The 24,057-nt window shown below is 40.6% G+C and overlaps 1 protein-coding gene across 3 annotated transcripts; it reads right to left on the bottom strand.

Moving 5' to 3' along the window:
• Positions 1-83: 83 nt before the first annotated feature.
• LOC131204936 (ras-related protein Rab-6B-like) lies at positions 84-19,109 on the bottom strand. Of its 3 annotated transcripts, none has more exons than XM_058196612.1 (8): positions 18,899-19,109; positions 13,394-13,452; positions 11,151-11,204; positions 5,941-6,046; positions 4,828-4,939; positions 2,168-2,261; positions 1,770-1,836; positions 84-565 (listed from the first exon to the last, which is right to left on the bottom strand). In XM_058196612.1, the coding sequence occupies exons 1-8, from the start codon at positions 18,978-18,980 to the stop codon at positions 501-503; spliced, it is 639 nt and encodes a 212-aa protein (XP_058052595.1). In that variant the 5' UTR covers positions 18,981-19,109; the 3' UTR covers positions 84-500. The 3 variants fall into 3 exon arrangements, with proteins under 3 accessions (XP_058052595.1, XP_058052597.1, XP_058052596.1); XM_058196614.1 differs by lacking the exon at positions 13,394-13,452 and adding an exon at positions 14,382-14,440; XM_058196613.1 differs by lacking the exon at positions 13,394-13,452 and having other exon boundaries at positions 18,899-19,040.
• Positions 19,110-24,057: the final 4,948 nt, after the last annotated feature.

Here is a 24,057-nt window from a genome sequence, read left to right on the forward strand (position 1 = left end):
CTATCAACAAAGACTTAGCCAAATCAGAGGATTTGCAAATGAATAAAAAGCAGCGGTAGAAAGGTGTTTTTCTTTTTTAAAAAAAAAAAAAAACGGGGGGAGGGAAGTGGAGAAGGGAAGAATGCATTAGCTCCTTTACGGTAAGTTTACCAATATATATTTTTTAAAAAAAGATGGACAGTTACTCCCTTGCACATTCATAGGACAACCCAGCAAGGAAAACCTAGCAAAGAAGAGTGCCACAGCAGCACCAAAGTGCAACAACTGACGAAGGGCAAGAGGCATTGGAGGGTTCACACCATGCAGTAAACGGGAGCAACTGGGGCTGGTCCACACGACGCGCGGGGGGAGGGGGGAGGAGGAGACTGGATGACTCCGACCGCCTAGCCTTTTCGGCCCTTGGAAAAGTCGTGTTTTGGTAGTCAGTAAAGAAGTGGAGCTCTTCGGTGAGAGATTGAACTGGCTAACTGGGAAGGGGGGGCTGCCACGCTGGAGAACATTTAACAAGAACAGCCATTCTCGGTCACAGGCTGCTCGGGAGGTTTCTCTAGTTTGATGTCAATCACTGGAGAGAAGAGGTTAAGGAAAACACGTCTCTATGGTGGGAGAACAAGCAGACACACACACACAAAACCCAAATAGATCTCTTTGGGCCATCAGATGACCTTGAGCTGTGGTGGTGCAGTGGTTAGAATGCAGTACTGCAGACTACTTCTGCTGACTGCAATTTGGCAGTTCAAATCTCAGCAGGCTCAAGGTTGACTCGGCCTTCCATCCTTCTGAGTTGGGTAAAATGAGGACCCAGATTGTTAGGGGCAAGAGGCTGACTCTGTAAACTGCTTAGAGAAGGCTGTGAAAGAAGCACTGTGAAGTGGTAGATAAATCTAAGTGCTATTGCTACTGACGAAATCAGCCCTTGTCCTGGCATACGGGAAGTATTACCCAAAACATTAACAGGATGGATGCAGATGAAAACCGGACCACCTTGATTTAATGATCCTTTGGAAATACTAAGTTCTGAGGGATCCTCGGTGCTCTCTGAGGCTGGTTGTTTTCTTACAGATATTTCATTACCCAACTAGGTAACATCATCAGTAGTAGAAGAGGGGGAAGGGTTGCAGAGAGGAGGAGGGTCGTGGGATCCTTGGTGCTCTCTGAGCTTGGTTGTTTCCTTACAGGTGTTTCATTACCCAAACTAGGTAACATGATAGAACTGAGGATGTTACCCAGTTTGGGTACTGAAACATCTGCAAGAAAACAACCAAGCTCAGAGAGCAGAACTAGCTTCTAAAGCAGGGGTCTCTAACCTTTTTGATTCTGCGGACTGGCAGTAGCTTCAACAGCAAGGGGGAGGGGGATGGTTTTGCACATGCAACCTAAATCCTGCACATGCACGAATGAAACTTCACATGCTTGCCTGCTGTTTTGGCGGCCTGGTTCCCAATGGGCCGTGGCCTGAAAGTGGGCCGTGGCCCGGGGATTGGGGACCCCTGTTCTAAAGTGATGAACTGGCCCAATTCTACTTCCAGAAATTAAAAGAGGTTGGACCTTAACAACCTTTCAGTGTCCTTTTGGAGACATGCAAAATTGACAGGTCTGAAGGTTGAGATGGCCAATTGCTTTGACCTTTGCAATTTGCCTGTAAGATCACCGATGGAGGGGGGGGGGGGAAAGAACCAGCTAGACACGTACTCTCTAAAAATGACATGGTAGAAAAGAAAAAGTTTGTAAATTCAGGACAAAGCTCCTGATCAGCAGGATAAGGATACTGTCATCTTTGCTCTTCTCGGGAGCGTTGTCCATCCCAGGTAAGGCAGCAGCAACACGGCGGAAAAGCTGAAAGACAACACCCCAAACTTTGTGAACATAGTGCATGTAGTGGAATACGAAGCCTGCTCTCATGGGAATAAACACGGAAGAAGAACTAAAACAGATCCATATCCAACATACACAGATAAAAAGCACTTCAGCAGTTAGCACAAAAGGCCCTTAAACCAAAAGTGACATTGCAGCTGCTTTTTTTTTTTTTTTGGAGATACTAAAAACAGAACATTAATTAAGTCTGGAAAAGCTAATCTTGTCAGTGTTAAGGAAGTCCACATTTGCTAGGGAGGAGGATCTCAAACCGAACGGAACCATTTCTGTGGAAACCTGCTGTTAAAATTACCTGCTTCACGTTGTAGCCCGTCTTCGCACTAGTCTCAATGAACATCACGCTTAGTTCTTTGGCTCTCTGTTCACCTTCTTCTGTAGTAATCTGCCTGGAGAGTCAAAAACGAGACTTCTAAGGCCTTCGCAACCAGCCTGCCAAAGGCATAAACTAACAGTTTCCCAAGCAGGCTTTCGAAATTAGCTCAAGGGGGGCATGTGATGCTTGGCTGAAGGCTGGGGCAAACTAAATTCACCAGGCCTACATTAATGGAAACATATTTTTGTTCATTTCTATGTCCCATTAAATCAAAGCGCTAAGGAACGAATGCTGGCCAACGGCACTGGCTATTTTTATTTCCTGGAAGGGACTGCGAAACCCCCCAGAAAGGGCAACTTTGTATGATTTAATAGCTTTTGCTGGGCTGAGTTCCATATTGCCTAAAAGGTTATCTTGCAGCTCTGTAGGAATTAACTATCTGTCAGCAAGTTCACCTCTAACAAGCTATACGCACCCACTTCTGTGGTAAATCCAACTTTTATTGTTTATTTTATTGAGTTTTTTGTGCTCTTTGTAAGCCCACTTCTGCGGAAATGAAAAGGAAAATTAACTAATGGATGGGGATTCTGTCTTAAAACAATTCAGGCCCAATTACTTGATTTCCTATTGCAAGGGTCTGCAAACTTGGCTCTTTTAAGACTTGTGGACTTCAACTCCCAGAGTTCAAGCTTTGGGAGTTGAAGTTCACAAGCTTTGCTGGCTGAGGAACTCTGGGAGTTGAAGTCCACAAGTCTTAAAAGAACCAAGTTTGCAGACCCCTGTCCTATTGCATTCCCATACAATGTGACCCATGCTGTATAGATGTCTACCAAAGGCACATTCTTAATGGGTCTTGTCCGATTTCATCATCATCATTTTTTAACGACCCCATAATCCCTTGCGGGGTGGAGTCTTGGGCAACTGAATGGAGTTAGCAGAGTGTTTACTGGCCAGATGCCCTTCCTGTCACCAACACGGACTTTTGTTCAGCAGATATATTCTCAGTGTGCCCAGAGAGAGAAATATCTGCCTCTACCTAGGATCGAACTCACAGCCTCCTGATTGTGAGGCGAGAGCTTCATCTCTAGGCCACCGCACCACTCCTCTTGTCTGATTCCTTTCAGAAATTGTCTGATTCCTATCAGAAATTCATTTAAGTTGCTTCGTGGTGGTACCTATATTGTGAAATAATGGGCCATGAGAGTAGAAGCAATCTCAGAAGCTGAAAACATTTTGGTAAGTCTTTTAATGCATCCATCAAACAGAATCTTTCTAGCAGTAAGTCCTTTGACTGGCCTGTTTCCCAGCTGGCTGGTAGTTATTTTAAAACGAAGACAATAAAACCCAACACTTTGCACTCTTTAAAGATAATCAGCAGAGTCAAAAAAAAAAGAAAAGAAAAAGAATGTATTACTCTGGAAGAATTCCAGCCACCTCCCTTATTCCATGAGCTCAATTCTGGGGTGCCAAAACAAGCTTATTGTTTAAATGGCTTCCAGTGAATAAGAATTCGTGCAAGATCAACAGAGAGGTACCTCCGCTGAATACCAATTTAGACACTAAACACACACACAATGACCCAGTAAGGATTTTACTGCGCCGTGATCAGAAATTTTGCTTCCCGCATATAAAAAACAGAGCTTGAGAACATGTTGGGACAGACCCTATTAGATCATCTCCAATATAAACTCCAACATAAGAAAGATGAAAAAATGCACAGCAAGGAACAATTGATCCTGCTTTTCCAAAATATAGCATAGCTTAGGGGAAAGAAGTAAGGCATTTTGCCCTGCTGTAGCTCTCAGCGGCAGCTACATTCCATCAATGGCGTCTCGACCTCAGCCTCTTCTCCTCTTCCTACCGCTTTTCTTATGTGTCATGACTTTCGCATTACAAGCTGGAGGGAATTTTTCACTGATCTATGTAAGCCTCCCTGGGAGTTTTACTGGTGGAAGAATAAGGCAAGCACACTCAAGTTAGATGTGAAAAATAATAGGAATGGCACTAAGGTCCATGAATAATATTTTTGTGCTGGTAGAGTAAGCTGCAAGAATTGGATTTTTAAAAAATCTACCTTGGAGATAAAAAGAAATAAATTAGTATGTCCATTTCCCTACAGCATCAACTCTGATATTACCAGGTCCTTTCCAATATTTAATTCTGCTCTTTTAATGAAAAGGGAAACAAAAAGAAATTTTCTGCATGCCAAATAGTAGAATCTGTGTTCGTCCAGGCATTGCTGAGCTGTGGTGGCACAGTGGTTAGAATGCAGTAGTGCAGGCTAACTCTGCTCATTGCCAGGAGTTCGATCCTGACCCGGTTGAGCCAGCCTTCCATCCTTCTGAGGTTGGTAAAATGAGGACCCAGCTGGTTGGGGGAAATATGCTGACTGTGTAAACTGCTTAGAGAGGGCTGTAAAAGTACTGTAAAGCAGTATATAAGTCTAAGTGCTATTGCAATACTCCCAACAGCCCCAAACTGATATCCAAGAAAGAAGAATGTTGAGGATTCGGCAACTTCTGGATTGAATTGAATTGAATTGAACTTCTTTGACTCTTCTAAGTACTAGCCAGACATTTTTCTAGTACATCGTCCCCTTCCCCCGCCCCAAACATTCTCTTTTCAAACCCTACAATTACCTTTTATCTGCAAGGTCAGTTTTATTGCCCACCAGCATGATGATGACATCACTTCCTCTTTCTGTTCGCACATCGTCGATCCATTTGGAGGTTTGCTGGAAGGAATTCAGATCTGCAAGGAGAAGGTAGCTCAATGCACTATGGTCGGGTTCAAAGAACAGAATAAATACCTACAGAATATTAAGACCCACAGAGGTGGCTCCCTCCTATCTCACCCACCCGTCTCACTCAGGGAAGGTATGCTACGGACCCCTTCCAGCCGAAGAATTTCGACTGGCGGGGCCTAGGAAGAAAGCATCTCTCTGCCGCTGCCCCCACTTTGTGCAACATCTTGTTCCCCAGAGGTGAGGGAAGCCCCCGATCTCTTGGCTTTCCACAAAGCGGTCAACACTTTGCTCTGCAGACTTGTGTGGCAACACGGAGGACCTCATGAGAGTAGGGCTGGCTAGTCTCTTGAGAGCCCCACCCACCCACCGGTAATAATCTAATGTTAAATGGCCATTTTAAGATTTCCCCTTTTTGATGTTTAATCGTCATCACTCTATAATTTTGAAAAGTTTAACTCTGATTTTTAATTTCTAATGTTAATTTTCATGCATTGTTTTATTTCCTGGTTATATAAATCTCTTTGAGGGAGATGGGTGGGTTAGAAATATGACATATAAACAAGCAAACAAACCAAGTTTCAGGATGGTTCTTTGCCTAGGGCTATGATGGTGAACCTGTGGCATGGAGCGCCCTCTTTGTGGGCACACGAGCTGTCCCCCTAGTTCAGCTCCACTGCACGTGCGCGCGTGCCTCCCATCAGCCAGCTGGTCATCAGGTCTCTGGCGCACCCGCCCAGGAACATATGGGAGGACGTGTGGTCATGGGGGCAGGGCACGTGCGCATGGGGGCCTGTGCGCGCATTGCATTTTGGGGGTTTGGGCTGATCTGGAAAAGGTTAGTCATCACTGGCCTAAGGCAAAAGGCACTAGGGCCTTCTGCTTGTCAGCATGGCATCACCTGAGCTGTGCCCATTGAGCCTTCATAGATGACTCAGGGCTTCAAGGCTCAGATTTCTCTTAGAACAAAATGTTTTGGTACACCATGACACAAATCTCTCTCACTCACTTGTAATATCATAGACTACCACTGCAATAGTTGAATCACGTATGTAGCTGGGAATGAGGCTACGGAACCGTTCCTGGCCTGCTGTGTCCCAAAGCTGAAGTCGGACCTGCTGGTACCAGCCCAGGGAAGAAACAGAAAGACACAAGGCAGAAGAAGAAGAAGAAGAAGAAGAAAAAGAAAAGAAAATGTCCTTTAGAGAAAAGGCAATGCATTAGAAGGAATTCTATAGAACTCCATACAAATATCTCATCAGAAAATGCAGCATGGACATCAAAAATACAGAAAATTTTCACATCACAGGCTACTGCTCTCTGCTATCTAATAAATTCACTCCAAAAACTCTCCATCAAGACAAATAGGAATGCCAGTGGTACAGATTAATTAGAGTCATGGACTACTTTATCTTTGCATGCTATAAAACAATGGGGGGTATATGAGAAAAACTTCCTTCAAAAAGTCATTAGTTCCTAGAAAATCTATTTCATTTAGGTTGAAAGTAACACTGCAGGATCGCATGTTCGATTTTCCATACAGTCACCACTAAAAGTCTCACAGATTCATAGAAGTTAACCTTCCATATAAAGTGGAACCACATTTCTTATTTTTTGAGCATGCAATAGGGAAAATGTTTCTTCCTGTAAAACCCACAATACTGTATACTTCTGTGATAATGAAAGGGGCATAACAATAAAAGAACCAGACAAAGAAAATCCCTGCTTAGCCATAAAGATTTCCGAGTGAAAAAAGTACGAGGTAACATTACTTATACTGAGCTTGTTGGAGGATGCACACTCAATAAGAATTTAAAACCTCAGCTGACAGCCCCAGGAGCCTCAGAAGTCAGAATACTCCTGTGATAACTGTGTGTAATTTGACTTAGTACAAACAACTTCATTTCAACTTAGGAGACACCATGAATAAAATTGTATTTTCTCTTTCAGTTTGGGCCTGTGTTGTTGGCCTGAAGTACTTGACAACTACTGGGGGCGGGGGGGGGGGGAAGCAATTAGCTGAACCTACAAATGAAGATCACCCCAGTTAATTAGGCTGATAGTTTCGCTTGAGAGCCAAGTACTATCACTGGCTGAAGATGTTACTGCTATTTCCAAAACACAACCAATATGATTAATGAAGCACGGGAAAGACTATTATGGGGTTATGTGGGGCCACTAGATAAGCATAACATATGGTCCTCACTTAACAACCACTCATTTAGTGACCAAACTTCTTACAGCACTGAACAACGGTAGTTATGACTGGTCCTAAGCTTACATCAACCGCAGTGTGTCTCTTATGTCATGTGATCACATTCTGGGTGTTCAGCATCTGCCTCCCAATTACAACAGTGCAGTGTCCCACGGTCACCAATAAGGACTGAACTACAAATGAAGGTGAGAAAAAATTACGCCTGTCAGTTGGTGACCTGCTCTACTCAGAATAACAGAGTTGGAAGGAACCTTGGAGGTCTTCTAGTCCAACCCACTGCTACACCATTTCAGTCAGGTGGCTGTCCAGTCTCTTTTTAAAAGCCTCTTCTTAAACCAGTACCCATTCATCAAGGCAAGTGCCGAATCAAGAAAGGCTGGCGTAATAATGTTTCGTTTTAATATGAATGACGGGTACACAAGTGAATGACTTTAAAAACAGGCCCGAACTTCAGTACCTGCTTGCAGAAAATGCTGTTAATTTATTGAGTTTGTATATTGCCAAAATCACAAGACTCCTATCTAGTTGTATACCGTATTTTTCAGAGTATAAGACGCCCCCCCCCCAAAAGAGGGTGGAAGTTTGGGTGAGTCTTACACACCGAATGTAGCCCCGCCCACTCCCACCACCCTTTTGGAGCCTGCAAATGCAGCCTCCCAGAGCAAGGGTCTCCAACCATGGCAACTTTAAGACTTGTGGACTTCAACTCCCAGAATTCCTCAGCCAGCTTTGCTGGGAGTTGAAGTCCACAAGTCTTAAAAGTTGACAAGGTTGGAGATCCCTGCAGCAAACTGCTCAGAGAGGGCTGTAAAACACTGTGAAACAGTATATAAATCCAGGTGCTATTGCTATTATTATTAGTAGAAATATCAAAATATTCCAGGTTCTAGATCACTTAGAATAAACCAATTTGGATGACTTCAAAGAAGGATCTGAGGTTGGAATGGAGTGGTCTGAGCTCATAACTTTCAGTTAACCGACGTTTTTCCGACTACAACAAACTTGTAAGTTTTCTTTTTGCCATTCTCAAGTTACCATGAACAAGCACTAAAACAGCTTTTGATGAAGGGCGAATCAAAATATATAAGCAAATAAAGGGGGGAATATACAAGAAAAAAAAATATTAAGATATATAGAGAATTGTCAACAGCAGAGGAATAAGAGAAAACAATTCAGCTTTCAAACAAGGCTAACCAAAATGTCAAAGCTAACTGTTCCTACACAATCCTTGGAAAAATACGCATTTTTTTTTCTCTGTACAGGTAGTCCTTGACTGACATTTAGTGACCTTTGAAAGTCAGCAAAAAAATGGACTTATGACCGTTTTTCACACTTGCAACCATTGCAGCATCCCTGTGATCACGTCCAAAATTCGGATGCTTGGCAACCGACTCACAGTTATGACAACTGCAGTGTCCCAGGGTCATGTGACTACTTCTTGCAACCTTCTGCCAAGCAAAGTCAACAGGAAAACCTGTTTCACTGAACAACCGTCTAAACCAGGGGTCTGGTCCCTTTAAGACTTGTGGACTTCCAAGTCCCAGACTCCCTCAGCCAGCAAAGCTGGCTGGGGAACTCTGGGAGTGGAAGTCCACAAGTCTTAAAGGGACCAAGGTTGGAGACCCCTGATCTAAACTGTAGTGATTCACTTAACCGTGGCAAGAAAGGTCGTAAAATGGGGCAAAACTCACTTAGCCAGAAAAATTTTGGCCTCCATTGTGGTCATAAGTGAAGGACTACCTGCAATTTGTGGAGTTATACAGGGGTATATTCAAAAGCAGGAGAGCAGGAGAAGAGCTAGCCTTCATCTCAGCTGTTCTTAGGGAGCAGACGACTTTATGTGCTCTGATCAAAACTGGTATATACCACAGAATTCCTATTACCTTCGGGAGGGATACAAAATGAGGAGCCAGATTGTTGGGGGCAATAAAAGTTGACTTTGTATAAATAAATAAATAAATAAATAAATAAAATAAATAAATCCCTTCCAAACTAAAATAAATAAATAAATAAAACAAAAGCCAGGCCTGCCCATTTATTCGTGGCCAGAGATTCTATTCAACTGCTTGTCATGGCTTGAATGTCATGGAATACTGCCTCTCTTTTTTTTGGGGGGGGGTGTGTGTGTGTGTGTGAACGGAGTCCTGGCTGCTTCCTGAGAACTAGAACTCAGTTCTCCCCTCAATCAGAGCAAGGGGCTTGCTGGGCTTAAACCCTAATACCTACTTGTCAGGTCAAAGACAATGACAGCCTCAGCAGAGTCCCGTAGGTAGCTGGGAATGAGGCTGCGGAATCTCTCCTGGCCCACAGCGGCAGCCTGATCTGGGAAAAGAAAAAATGTGGGGGGAGGGAGAGGGGAAGGGTGGAGAGGAGGAAAGAGAAGAGCAGGAATATGGACAAAAATAAAAAATAATAATAAAGCAAAACGCATGTGAAATTAAAAAAAAATGACAACACTCAAAAGAAAATGCAAATAAATAAGAGGGAAGTTAAAACGAAACTAAAATGCAGCGTAAAACTAAAAATGAGAACTCATGTTTTTGTTTCTAAATAAGCGAACAAAAAAAAAATCTTTTGCAATCTATTCCTCCAGATGAAACTCTTTATGAAAGACCTGGTAGCCTTTGTTTTCCCACCTCCAACAATCCCATGAACCGTTTGGCTTGAACCTTCTATTATCATCTTTCCTTATACTTTATTCCGGGTTCAGGAACTACAAGTCCATCGAGGCCATCATGGAATTGCTTCCGTTGCACAACTTCTGTCCTGGTTCTACGGTGCTAAGCAAGTCAACCATGAAGACGAAACTCATCATTCACAGACAAGAGACACTCCGTGAGAAAAAACTGCTGTTCGCCCTACGGTAAGTCAGGAAGTGACTCAAGATACTTCAGTTTATCTGCAATCACTGAGTTGGTGGATGGAGGCTACTGTGAACCATTCAAAATGTCCACAATTGTTAAAAAATCTATTGTTTCGTCAGGACGACTATTTAAGACAAGAATTATCTTGCCCTGTAAAGTTGACTTCCTCCATATATAGCTGTATAAAATCTCTGTTCTGGCTAAGATGAAAACTCATCCCAAATTACAATGTTCCTGGTAAAACAACAACAACAAAGTAATATTCAAGGAACAGCTTCTTCAGACTGAGTAACAGGTAGCCTGAAGGTAAAACAAGGGCAATCTGACCTCGTGGATAAGTATTTGGACAAAGAGATGTAGGTTTGTACCCTTGTCAGGCATCATATTCGCTGCATGGCGAAGGCATTCTCAATCTAGGCTTCATACATTAGGGATCGTTGGTCTTCAGAAGTTTTTTGCATTATTGTAAGAACAGGATGGTGTCCCTCAAGCTGCCAAAATCAGCAGACTGGCCCATGCACCAGACAGAATAAAAGGCAGTGCCATGAGGCTGGAGAGAAAAATGACCCCTATTGTAGCTCGTCTGATTTGCAAGCTTAATAGAATCTGATCTAAGGCATGGGTACCTTACATGCCCTCCTCCTTAAAAGAGAATTTTACTAACCCCTTAAGGGAGATTCAGGAGATCAAGCCAATGATAAAACAATGAAATTCCCACACTAAACTGTCAGTATCACAGACTGTAAAATGGGCGTCAATGAAATATATTCAATCTGCCAATTTTTTCTTCCTATAGACTGCGGGGGGTGGGAGGGTGGAGGCTTATTTTGAAACCATGTTTACGGAAACCTTCATAAAATGATTATTGAATTGAAGGTGGGAATCACGACTTCCAGAGGATACAACTATTTCCAAAATAATTTATTTACCTCCCATGCTATGCTTAGTTTTTTCTTGGGGGGCAAGTTGAAGGATATCCAGGCAAAAGTTGGAAATCTAAGGGCAAATGTATTTATGGAATGAAAATGATTTCAATGTGCCATTTTTGAAAACTTCAACTTTTTTAATGTAAAAGGCAATTGGGGATAAAACATAGGAGAGTTCAAGAATATCTACGGGCAGACAGATAAATCCACTTACCGTGCGGTCTTCTAAATACATAGTCTTTGAAAGGAAATCAATTCCAATGGTGGCCTGGACAAATGAGAAAAGATTCATTTTTGAACCATAAAAAACAATCTTTATTTAAAAAGAGCATGCCAGGGAACATTAGGTTGGAAATCAGAGAATACTGAACACAAAATAATAATAGGCATATGTAGTATTATTTTAAATCCAACTCATAGTTCACAAACCGTAACAGAATATTAAATATCTTTCCCTGATATTTAATCGATGAGAATCGGCAATTTTTGGAACTACGCTGAGGTTTTAGACTAAGAGTGTTATGGATTTGTGTGAGATTAAATTCTTATTAATTGCATTAATTTCTGTTCTTATGCCGAAACGAAAAATCTCTCTGAAAAAGGCAACTACAAACTATTTCTATGCTGTCCCCAAAGCAGCACGGCAAATACACTTTGGTGCTGGGTACTCTCTCTCATAAAAGCACTTATCTTAAATCGCCTAAGACAGGGGTCTCCAACCTTGGCAAGTTTAAGACTTGTGGACTTCAACTCCCAGAATTCCTCAGCCAGCTTTGCTGGCTGAGGAATTCTGGGAGTTGAAGTCCACAAGTCTTAAATTTCCCAAGATTGGAGACCTCTGGTCTAAGAAACTGTACATGTGCTATTTATATCAAATAGGATGCTCAAACAAAGTCAGCTAGGTTCTGATTTAGAACTTGGGTTATTTTAGTGTTCAGTGACCATTTCATGTTTTATGATGGAGCTGAACAAGGAAAAATATATTTTTTAAAACAAATTAATTGATTTTCCATTAAATACATTTCTTAGTGCTTAATAAATATCGTGTTGTCTGGATATTTAATTCGCTTAACAATACAAATTTACATTCTTAATCTCCACTGCTTTTTTCAAACCATTGGTAAAATAAATTCCATGTTTGATAATATTCTACATCTTCTTTCTGTTTCATTTTCAATGTCAATCTATCTATTTCTGCACAATCTAGTATCTTCCCGACTATCTCTTCATCTTGCGGTATATCTTCATTTTTCCAGTATTGTGCAAATACAATCCTCACTGCTGTTAAGACATGTAATATTAAATACATACTTTTCTTATCAATTTTATTTCTGATATTATACCTAATAAAAACAATTCAGGTTTAAAATCTACATGTTTCCCTAACATCTTTTCTAGCCACCTGTGTATCTTTGCCCAATTTTTTTTTTCTTTGGACACAAGTCCACCACATGTGATAAAATGTGCCGGGTTTTTGATTACATTTCCAACATTTGCTAGACATATTTTTAAACATTTTAGCTAACCTAACAGGTGATAAATGCCATCTATAAATCGTCTTGTATAAATTTCTTTATAAGAGGAACAAGGAGAATTATTGTACCGTCTTTGAAGCTGCATTCACTTGATCACACGGTCACAATTTGGACATTTGGAAACTGTCTTGCAATTATGGCCATCAGTGTGTCCCATAGCCATGGGATCACCATTTGCGACCTTCATTGCTGGCTTCTGACAAGAAAGGTCAATGGAGAAACTGGAAGGAGGTTGCAAATGATGATCATACAGCATGGCACCTAATGACGCACAGCAGTTGCCTAATCACAACTGGAACTTCCATCGTTAAGTCGGCACAGTCATATGACATCACAAGCTATGACTGTGTGGCTTAGCAACAGACTTCCTGGTCCCAATTACCATAGTTAAAGTGAGGGTTAGTTGTAGTTAGTGGAATAAAAGTTGTGCTTTGCAAGTTATGTGAAACTTGAAAGCGGTTTTTCAGATGATATAAATGATCAGATACTATCTTTGCAAGTCAGGCAGCAGGAACAGGAAAACTTCGGTTTAATCAAATCTTTACTGAGTGCCATGTGACTACCCTCTTTGCTGGGTTTCATCTACAATTTTAATCGGAACAAAATATGACTTTCACAGCTTTTGTACAATTTTAATGACTGAATATTTAGTTATGCTTTAGTATGCTTTTCCACAAATGGAAAAATATGAGTGCAGTGAACTCTTTATCTTTCTAGATCAGGGGTCTCCAACCTTGGTAACTTTAAGACTTGTGGACTTCAACTCCCAGAATTTCTCAGCCAGCTTTGTTGGAGTTGAAGTCCACAAGTCTTAAAGTTGCCAAGGTTGGGGACCCCTGATCTAGATGTATAGCCTCTCATGATTAAAGTAGTCTGATAATCAATCTGAAATGATACAAGGGATCGTCTTTTTGACTCTTACCTGATAAGTGTTGTCAAAACTGTCATACATAAATCTAGTGATTAAGGAGGTTTTTCCAACTACGAAAGAAAGAAGCACAACTATTTATGCATAAGTTTAATTTAATATGTATAAGTTAAATTGAGTTGTTTGTAAAAATAAAAGTGGAATGCGAATAAAATAAAATACATAAAACAGTAGGCACATTGTTAAATAAACAAATAATGCCAAGCCATCAGGAAACTTTGATCTGTTCATCACACAATGTAATCCCATTCTTTAAAAATAAGATACATTAGTAAAATCTGCATGAACTTTTGGATCTGCTGTTACTTTCAGAAGTTGTTACAGAGGTTATTTTATATTTTCTGACAACCATAAGTGTCTGACGTATGTGGACCGAGTTCTGCTTGATATGTAAAAAGGTAAACAAGGATCTCTGTTAAAATGTGAATTAACTTTAAGTTTAAACTGCCACTGCTAGAGCTTAATTGAAGATCATCCGAACCAATGGTGTGACATAATTTAGTGGTACCACACTAAAAAATGATTAGGCTCTATTTAAAACATTTGTACAACCTGGAAGTTTGGCTACACACATGTTCATTTGTAAATCAAAAGTTAATCTCAAAATAAAGCTAAAATCTCTCTTTTTAAAAAAATTATTCTACAGCGAATAAAATTATTGAATCCACTAACATAAACCAAAAAAAAATATATATTATGATCTCTCAGTCTGCTCCCCTTTTGAAACTGACATCATGTACAGATAAAGGCATTACTTTTAGTTAGCATATTGTATAAATCAGGGGTCTCCAACCTTGGCAACTTTAAGCCTGGAGGACTTCAACTCCCAGAATTTCTCAGCCAGCTTTGCTGGAGTTGAAGTCCACAAGTCTTAAAATTGCCAAGGTTGGAGACCCCTGATCTAGATGTATAGCCTCTCATGATTAAAGTAGTCTGATAATCAAACTGAAATGATACAAGGGATCGTCTTTTTGACTCTTACCTGATAAGTGTTGTCAAAACTGTCATACATAAATCTAGTGATTAAGGAGGTTTTTCCAACTACGAAAGAAAGAAGCACAACTATTTATGCATAAGTTTAATTTAATATGTATAAGTTAAATTGAGTTGTTTGTAAAAATAAAAGTGGAATGCGAATAAAATAAAATACATAAAACAGTAGGCACATTGTTAAATAAACAAATAATGCCAAGCCATCAGGAAACTTTGATCTGTTCATCACACAATGTAATCCCATTCTTTAAAAATAAGATACGTTAGTAAAATCTGCATGAACTTTTGGATCTGCTGTTACTTTCAGAAGTTGTTACAGAGGTTATTTTATATTTTCTGACAACCATAAGTGTCTGACGTATGTGGACCGAGTTCTGCTTGATATGTAAAAAGGTAAACAAGGATCTGTTAAAATGTGAATTAACTTTAAGTTTAAACTGCCACTGCTAGAGCTTAATTGAAGATCATCCGAACCAATGGTGTGACATAATTTAGTGGTACCACACTAAAAATGATTAGGCTCTATTTAAAACATTTGTAAAACCTGGAAGTTTGGCTACACACATGTTCATTTGTAAATCAAAAGTTAATCTCAAAATAAAGCTAAAATCTCTCTTTTTAAAAAAATTATTCTACAGCGAATAAAATTATTGAATCCACTAACATAAACCAAATTTTTTTTTTATGATCTCTCAGTCTGCTCCCCTTTTGAAATGGACATCATGTACAGATAAAGGCATTACTTTTAGTTACCATATTGTATAAATCAGGGGTCTCCAACCTTGGCAACTTTAAGCCTGGAGGACTTCAACTCCCAGAATTCCCCAGCCAGCTTTGCTGGAATTCTGGGTGTTGAAGTCCTCCAGGCTTAAAGTTGCCAAGGTTGGAGACCTCTGGTATAAATGCTACTATATATAGCTATTGTTAGCATACATAGCTAGGGAGTGGCTCTCTGGGATGTTAAGGATTCCTTCATGTGATCAGTTGTGGTAAAGAGAGGTTCCATAAGTATAGATGGGTTCATGTGCCAAAATTATGCAATCTGAACCAACTTATCTGCAATACTAATTTCACACACCTTAATACAAACTAGCAGTCTGGCATAAATCAGAATAGCGTCACTTTCAAATCAGTCTGAAGAAGCAAAATATTTAAAAAAAGCCTGGCTATGAATTAATGAATCCTACTGTGCAAACTGAAACAAAGATAGATAGCAGAGTGGAAAATAATCTGATGGAGAGAAAAAAAACATGCATAAACAAATATAACAAAAATATATCAATAATATATACATCTATATTTTTCAGCTCTTAGGTACTGGACCTTTCTCCATATCCAAAGGACCTCTTAATCATGTCTGAGAAAAAAAAACTGGAGTTTGGTAAATGAAAAAATGTTTACTATTTACTATCATTTGGAAATTCAGACCTTTCAAATAAACCCTTAATTCTATTCCTTCAGCTATAATAAAGCGCCAAACGTATTGGGCCCTATTTTTGTGTCATGATCTCTACCTTTAAAATTTCCAGATCTCTAAGGCTACTTGGTAGACCAACTTTCTTTTTAATCAGACTTTTGAGCTTGCTTAGCTATTCAGAATGCCCCAAGTTATCTTTTCCCGACTGCCAAGAGCTTTTCTTGATTTGCAACAGGCATGAATCAAGTAAAACCCCACTTTATAGGTTTTAACATACAAAGCAGAGGTCTCCTTAGGAAAGAAGAATAAATCATATATTACAAATATATAAAGTAGGGTACGAGGAAAAAGAGCACAAGGCACTGGAGACAGGATATCATGAAATAAAACTATTAATGCTTCATAACTTGTATATCCATTAATTGCCTTTGCTTACCCAAGTTGCAAGATGTAATATGATGTAATTATAATTAACTAATTAAGAATGATAGACTGCAGCAGTAACTATGATGTAATAGGTAGGGAATATGAAATTCTCAGACTCTATTTTTCATAATACACCCTGGCAAATAAAAACATTGCCAAACCTGGTTTTTAATGTATTGTTCATTTTTTAAAAATCCTGTTGAAAACATTGTTTTTACAGTGCCCTGAGTCCTCAGTAAGGCCTCAGACATCTAAATTAAAAATGAGAAATGGTGATCTCCCATCCCTGCCTGCCCTTAATATGGCTTGTGTGGGGCCTCCTGAAGCCCCAAACCCCACCCAGTCTATCAAATGAAGATAAACCTCTCAAAGTAAGCCAACACTCAACCTTTAACCACAGCAACCCTACTTATTTAATTAAGAGCCAGTTTGATGTAAAAGATAGGGGGCTGGCCCGGAAACCAGGAGATGGTGAGTTCCAGCCCCACCTTAAACATGAAAGACAACTGGGTGACTTTGGGCCAATCATCAGGAGATGTTGAATTCTTGCCTTAAGCATGACTAGGTGAGTTGAATTTACGTTTTACCGACAAAGGAATAAAGGGAGACAAGTACAGATCTATTTCAAGCTATTTAGCTCTCATCAGCTGGCTGCAACCCTTCTGGATTCGAATCCGGGCTACTTGCATATTAGATAGATGTATTAACCTCTAGGCCACAGCCTCTCCTCCCTTTGTCAACTATACCAGGGGAAAAATTAAGTATTTTTTTGTCAGGGCAACCTGATCTACCCTATTATGGGACAGAGCAAATTTCACAACTAGGTAACTATAAATCCCCTCTCTTTCAGGAAAATCCACCTGACAGGGTTGTTGTGTTGGAAATAATAAGAGGTGGCAGTATTAGGCCTTTTTTGCTGCCCTGAGCTGATACATATATATATACATATATTTAGGTACCTTCAAATCAGGTTTTGACCCCTAGCAACTACCTGCATTACCCACTGACAGTTTCTTGGCTGGTGGGAATTTTTGGTGTGTGTGGGGTGTGTGTGTGTGTGTGTGTGTGTGTGTGTGTGTGTGTGTGTGTGTGTGTCTTCATGTCACTCTTGATTCTTGGCTAATTGTCTGGCCAAGTCCCTGCAGTTCTCTTGGCAAGGTTTTAATTTTTTTAAATTGATTTGCCGCTGCTTCCTTCCGAAGATTAAATGTGTCAATAAAGACAAATCTTTGTAGCTCAGGTTTGAACTGTGGGGTCCTTGGTGCTCTCTGAGCTGGGTTGTTTTCTTGCAGTTGTTTCATTACTACCCAGGGTAACACTATCAGTGCTCAAAGGGTGTGGGGTTTGCAGGGAGGAGGAGGACTGTGGGATCCTTAATGCTCTCTGACTTCGTTTACTTTGCAGACGCTTCATTACCCAAACTAGGTTACATCATCAGTGCTACAAGAATGTGAGTGGCCCAAGATCACCCAGGTGGCTTCATACCTAAGGCAGGACTAGAACCGAGATGAGGAGGAGGCTGGACCGTCCCTTGTCTGAAAAGGTATATCCTGCTTGAGCAGGGGGCTGGACTAGAAGGCCCCTTCCAAGCTCTGTTATTATTCTGATTCACATTCTCCCCAGTTTCTAACCAGGTGCCTTTCAATCCCTACAACCAAACTGATCCTCCCTCCCTCCTTCCTCTCTACGTAGTCGATTCAAGGCATATATACCCGAATACAAATGACAAACATTCTTTTTTAAAAAAAACACAAGCATAGAGACAGGATGAAAACAGGATGATCTGAAAACAAAGCAAATGGATATTGTGGGAGGGAGGGAGAAGGCCCAGCAGGAGGATGCAAGTGCAGCCACCCAGCAACTCATACTCAACCTCAGCTTCAGTTAGTTTTATTGATTAGCCTATATGGGCCACATCAAAGCACAAGGCGCAAACACTTATCGCCATTAAAATCTCCTACAAACAATTGTAGGAGCAAAATGCAATAGTTACAGGATTAGATGCAATATGTGTATGTGTGTGTATATGTGTTTTCATAGATTTTCATGGGTATCACGCCAAGACCTACATGTATGTATATATGTATGTAATGTATGTATGTATATATGTATATGTATAAAAAATAGAGTAAAAATGACAAAATTATATATCCGCGTCACCCTTACAATCTACCCCAATCAGTCCCACCTGTGCAGATCTCAACCGAACCATTTTGCTTTTTCAACCCCTGGTGCTGCGCCCAGTGTTATTTTCAGGTTCTGGCCGCCACATAAAAGTTGTTTGAAGTGGTTTTGACGTGGGGATCCCAATGGGTCCTTTGCCCTAAACGTTGATGCCTCTATTTGTCGGGTTCATAACGCCCTTCCCCCCTCCCCACCTCACAACAAAAGGGAAGATTAAAGAGAGACATAATAAAAATAAAACCTTAAAAATCACTGCAAGGACCGGACCAAAACCTCCTCCCGGCTCAAGCCACCCCCTCCTAGCCCGACGCTGGGGGAGGGGGGAGAAGAAGGGAGGGCGTCGCCGCCCCTCCCCCCCCCACGCTGCATTTCGAGGCCTATTTTCGCCCTTCCCCCACCCCTCCCCTCCCCTCAGGGGCTTTGTGTGCGTGTGTGTGGCGGGGCAGCCCCTCCCCCACCACGCGCGGGGGGTCCCTCACCGCTTTGCTCGCCGAGGAAAACCAGCTTGAACTTGCGCAGCGGGTTGCCGAATTCTCCGCCGGCTCCTCCGGGCGCCGACATGGCTCTGGCGCGGGGTCGGCGGCGGAGCAAAGCCGGGCCGAGAAAAGAGAGAGAGAGAGCGCGGGAGAAACACTTCAGCGGGTGCGCTCCACCGCCTGGCAGCCGCCTTTGCGTCGCTTCCGGTCCGGCCTCGCGCGCCCGCGTGCGTCACTTCCGCCTGGCGGCTCCTCCCTCTCTCCCGAGGAAAGGAGATGAGCTCATCCCGCCCGGCGCGAGGCGGGAAGGGAGCGCCGTGACGTCACGGGGAGGGGAGGAGGGTGAGGCGCCGGATGTTCGTAGACCTACGAATGGTTAGAGTTGTGAGGGAGGGAAGGCGATTCGTACGGTATTGGCACTTTCTGGTGCGGTTCTCTGGAGGCAATGGCCGAGATTGTGATAGGAGCAGAGAACGTTCTCTCATTTAGTTTCATTGTAAGGGGTCGATATATCAAAAATCAACCGGTGGCACAAAATTCTCTTCAGAAGTTGTGGGGAGCTTTGTCACTGGAGGCTTTCAAGAAAAGACTGGACTGCCATCTCTCAGAAATGGTGTAGGGTGTCCTGCCCGGGCGGCGGGTTGGACTAGATGACCTACAAGCTCCCTTCCAACTCTGTTAATCTGTTAATGAGGCAAAGGAGACCTTTGAGTTAATTCAGAACCCTCCAAAGTCCTTAAGAGCCCAGCGATATAAAAAAAATACTTTTTATTTATGATCGATGTGATCAATATTTATGAATAATAGTGCTAAAAGGGCCACACTCCACGTTCTAACGAAAAAAACAAACCCTATTATTGTACTTTAGTGTTAGCGTCACTCTAAGTTTTAGGTCTATGGTACCGGCCACTTGAATGGCATTGAAACGGAAGTAGCCAGGGTGAGGGCGCCATAGAAACCACTACTTCCGGTTTCCGGTTGAGACGAAAATAGACCGCGAGGGGCAGAGCGCCCCCTAGAGAACGTCTCCTGAATCCCATGGGCGGACCTAGAGATAGAAATACAGCTTGGAAATGCATTACTGTGAATGAATGAAATTTTTTCCTATCCTCCTTTTTCTGTGGGGATTCTCTCGTAGGACTCAGTGGAAGAAATCGAAATTCTACTTTATCTTATTTATTTATTTATTATTTTTGTCACAACAATATATATAAGTATCATACAAAAAAGATTATATAGTATATAAACATATATATAAGTAAATATTAGTAAATATTAGGAGGTATAATACAAAAAAGATTATATAGTATATAAACATACATATAAGTAAATATTAGGAGGTATAAGCATATATATATATATATGAAGAAGAAAAAGAAAAACAATAGGACAGGAACGGTAGGCACGTTTGTGCTCTTATGCATGCCCCTTATGGTCCTCTTAGGAATGGGGTGAGGTCAATATTAGAAAGTTTTTGGTTAAAGCTTTTGGGATTATGAGAAGAGACCACAGAGTCAGGTAAAGTGTTCCAAGCACTGATGATTCTGTTACAGAAGTCATATTTTCTGCAATTTAGATTAAACCAGTTAACATTAAGTTTAAATCAATTAAATCAATTAAGTTTAAATCAATGATGGATCAACAGAATATCCACTTTCTACAATTCACACAAACCTAGCAAGAATGTGCAACCTTTCCCCCCCCCCCCAGGGAATGTTTTATAATATATGGCTGCTGTATAATATCCAATCACTTTCAGTAAAATAACAGATCTGGGAGTCTGCAATTAGAAGATAGCCACACTCCGAAGCTGAGAAAATTGGATTTTCAGAGCAACAGTTTTCTTTGCAAAAGACTTTGCTGAATTTTTCCCGTTTCATTTCCACAGGGATGATGCTAATTTCAGGTCCCGAGACCTTCAGAAAGAGATTTTCATTTTCCCACCTGTTTCCACTATCCATTTGTTTGCCAGTCTCTAAAACCTGCATAGGCAAGATGATAAGTATGGTTGGGAGCAGCAAAGGGTCTCCTTTTTAGTAACTGTTTTCTGTAACAAGGAGTGCCTTTGATTAATGTTCCTATTTCTTTGAAGTTAACAAGCAAGAATGCGGATTCTGATAAGAACCGGCTCAGATTGGCCAGAGGCAAGAATTGCCCAAAGAGGTGAACTTGAATAACCTGAAAACTCATTGTAATGTGAGAAACACCTTGAATATGCAATTAGGTATGGATAAGATAATGGTAAGAATATTATAGGATTCTATGGTTATTTGTTGTTTTTCAGCCACTAAATCGTGTCTGTGGTCTCTTCCCAAAATCCCAAAAGCTTCAACCAAAAACTGTCTACTATGGACCTCACCCCATTTCTAAGAGGTCTGTAAGGGGTGTGCATAAGAGCACAAACGTGCCTACCGTTCCTGTCCTATTGTTTCCTTTCTTTATATCCAATTAATATAGTTATTACATACTCGTACTCATATATATGTTTATATATTGTATAATTATTTCATGCTTATGTTTATATATACTGTGTGACTAAATAAATAAATAAATAAAATAAATAGTGACCCCATGGACCATAGCACGCTAGCCCCCTCCCCCATCCTCCACATATGTTACATGGTACATATATAGTTATTGAGCATGCTCACTAAATGCTCGATAACTCAGATGATGTTGGCCAACTGAAGAATACATTCCAAACTCAACATATATGTATATAAAGTGATTTCTTTCCTTTTAAGGGCCCTCTTCACCCTATACCTGTCTGTATGTGTGTGTGGGGGGATATCTTTTTACTTATGTGTAAATAAATAAGGAGATATTAATTTACCTCTCTGGATCAAATGTTATTTTGTTCAACAGCACACTGTTGTTGTTTACAGATAATAAGCAGGTGAAATAGTTGTGTTTGCAAATATGCCATCTACAGAGTCTCGGCATTTCAAAAGAAATAAAGAGTTTTATACACTTTTTTTAAGCAGACAGCAGCTGATTATTAAATTAAATTAGCTAATTTACTTCATGGGATCACAGAAGGTCATGGCTACTTTTCAGCTGGCACAGACTTCTTGCTCACTGGGGGCCTGCTGTCTTGTTAGTGGATGCCTTCGTAACCTTTCCTTGGTCAATCCTAAATTCTAGAATTTGTTTTTAATTGTATATAAAGTACACGATTGCTGTTGTGTTAAAATAGCACTATATGAAAGCATAATAATGTGCAATTATTATTTGCATAATTATAGTGCAAATAATAATAATATTTTTGTAATAAATGATATAATTTTATTGTTACCGTTCCCCATTTTTGGTGATGTTTACTTTCCTCCCTCTTTTTCTCTTTTGTATGTTGTGTAATTTCATTGTTTTTCCTCCTAAGAATAGAAGGAGGATTTTGTAGTAGTAGTGGTTTAAAAAGGAAATTATTGGTGAAAAAATATAACCTACAAGGTTCTATTTTATGATGTAAGAGACCATTTGATTTGATTTGCTCTTTCTGATGTAACTCTCCTACTCAAACCTTTGATTAAAAACCAGAAATCCTGGTTTGAATCTGGCTTCATGCCTTTGGGTAGATCCATTCTGAATTCCCACTTCAGCAAATAGGGTTGGCGGACAATATAACTTACATAATGTTCTTTTCCCTATCTAAAAATCAATCTCTGTTGAACAATACTCATCTTGTCTAGCTAAGAAGCAGGCTGTAGATGCTTGAAAAGGTTAAGCAAGATTGGGTCTGAATCGCTTGACTGAAAGTTAGATTGGGAAGCCAAGATAGACAGACAGATGATAGGTAGGTAGGTAGATAGATGATAGGTAGATAGATGATAGGTAGGTAGGTAGATAGATGATAGGTAGATAGATGATAGGTAGATAGGTAGATAGATGATAGATAGATAGATGGTAGGTAGGTAGATAAGATAGATGGTAGGTAGGAAGGTAGATAGATAGATAGATAGATAGATAGATAGATAGATAGATAGATAGATAGATAGATAGATAGATGGATGATAGGTAGATAGATGATAGGTAGATAGGTAGAGGAAATATCAACCATTTCCCTATCATAAGGAGGAATTTTCTGACAGTAAGGGCCATCAACCAATGGAACAGAAGTTGCCTTCAGAAGTCATGAGTGCTCCATCACAGGACGCTTCCAAGAAGAGACTGGACTGCCATCTGTCAGAAATGGTGTAGGATCTCCTGCTTGGGCGGCGGGTTTGATTAGATGACCTAAAAGGCCCCTTACAACTCTGTTAATCTGTTTATGCTACAAAATGTCCAAAGATCTGCCTATTTAGCAGCCAGGAGTTGAATCTGGCTCACAGGAGTGTTTATTATTTAATACTGGATTTTATAATTCAATTGATTTTTACTTTGAAGTATCTACTGTGCAAACTATAAAAAGAAATGCAAGTCTATGTTCCAAGTTCTCTCCCTTGTAAAACGGGAATGCTTTTTATCTTGGAATGTTCAAAATAAATCGTAAATTAAATGGTCTTCATTTTCCTGGTATTTTAAATTGGAGTCCAGCATACTGAGCCACGAACCTAGAACTACATTTGGCCATCATTAAGGCACAAAGAACTGTACAAGAAATGAATATATAAAGTTGTAAACACCTATTCCACAAAATGGTGAAATCTAATTTTATTTTACTACCGGTTCTACGGGCGTGGCTTGGTGGGCGTGGCTTGGTGGGTGTGGCAGGGGAAGGATACTGCAAAATCCCCATTCCCTCCCCACTCCTGGGTTAAGGATATTGTAAAATCTCCATTCCCACCCCATTCTGGGGCCAGCCAGAGGTGGTATTTGCCGGTTCTCCGAACTACTCAAAATTTCCACTACCGGTTTTCCAAACTGCTCAAAATTTCTGCTACCAGTTCTCCAGAACCTGTCAGAACCTGCTAGATTTCACCCCTGGTGTGCACCCGCTCCCCCTCACACACACAGCATCACAGTTTTTCGCGTTGTGTTATTCTCCCACTTCTTCTCAAATGTGGGAAAAATCTACAAGGAAAAAAACAAGGCTGACTAATTGTTTGCAACTTTATTTTTTAAAAATGAAATATTCAAAGTACTTTGTCTTTCAAATGTCAACACATCATATATTAACTTTGACTATTTACAGCAAGTTGTTGTAACGGTTTGGTAGAAAATAC

Source organism: Ahaetulla prasina, chromosome 11 (genome assembly GCF_028640845.1).
Source record: "Ahaetulla prasina isolate Xishuangbanna chromosome 11, ASM2864084v1, whole genome shotgun sequence".
NCBI lineage: Eukaryota > Metazoa > Chordata > Lepidosauria > Squamata > Colubridae > Ahaetulla > Ahaetulla prasina.

What these genes read in the sequence shown, in the direction of transcription:
- LOC131204936 (XM_058196612.1), bottom strand. Translation starts at nt 18,980, where the DNA reads ATGTCGGCGCCCGGAGGAGCCGGCGGAGAATTCGGCAACCCGCTGCGC. An exon ending in GTTTTGACAACACTTATCAG is followed by an intron (nt 11,205 to 13,393) that starts GTAAGAGTCAAA and finishes TCATTTGTCCAG; the next exon opens with GCCACCATTGGAATTGATTT. An exon ending in CGGGCTACAACGTGAAGCAG is followed by an intron (nt 1,837 to 2,167) that starts GTAATTTTAACA and finishes GTTGTCTTTCAG; the next exon opens with CTTTTCCGCCGTGTTGCTGC.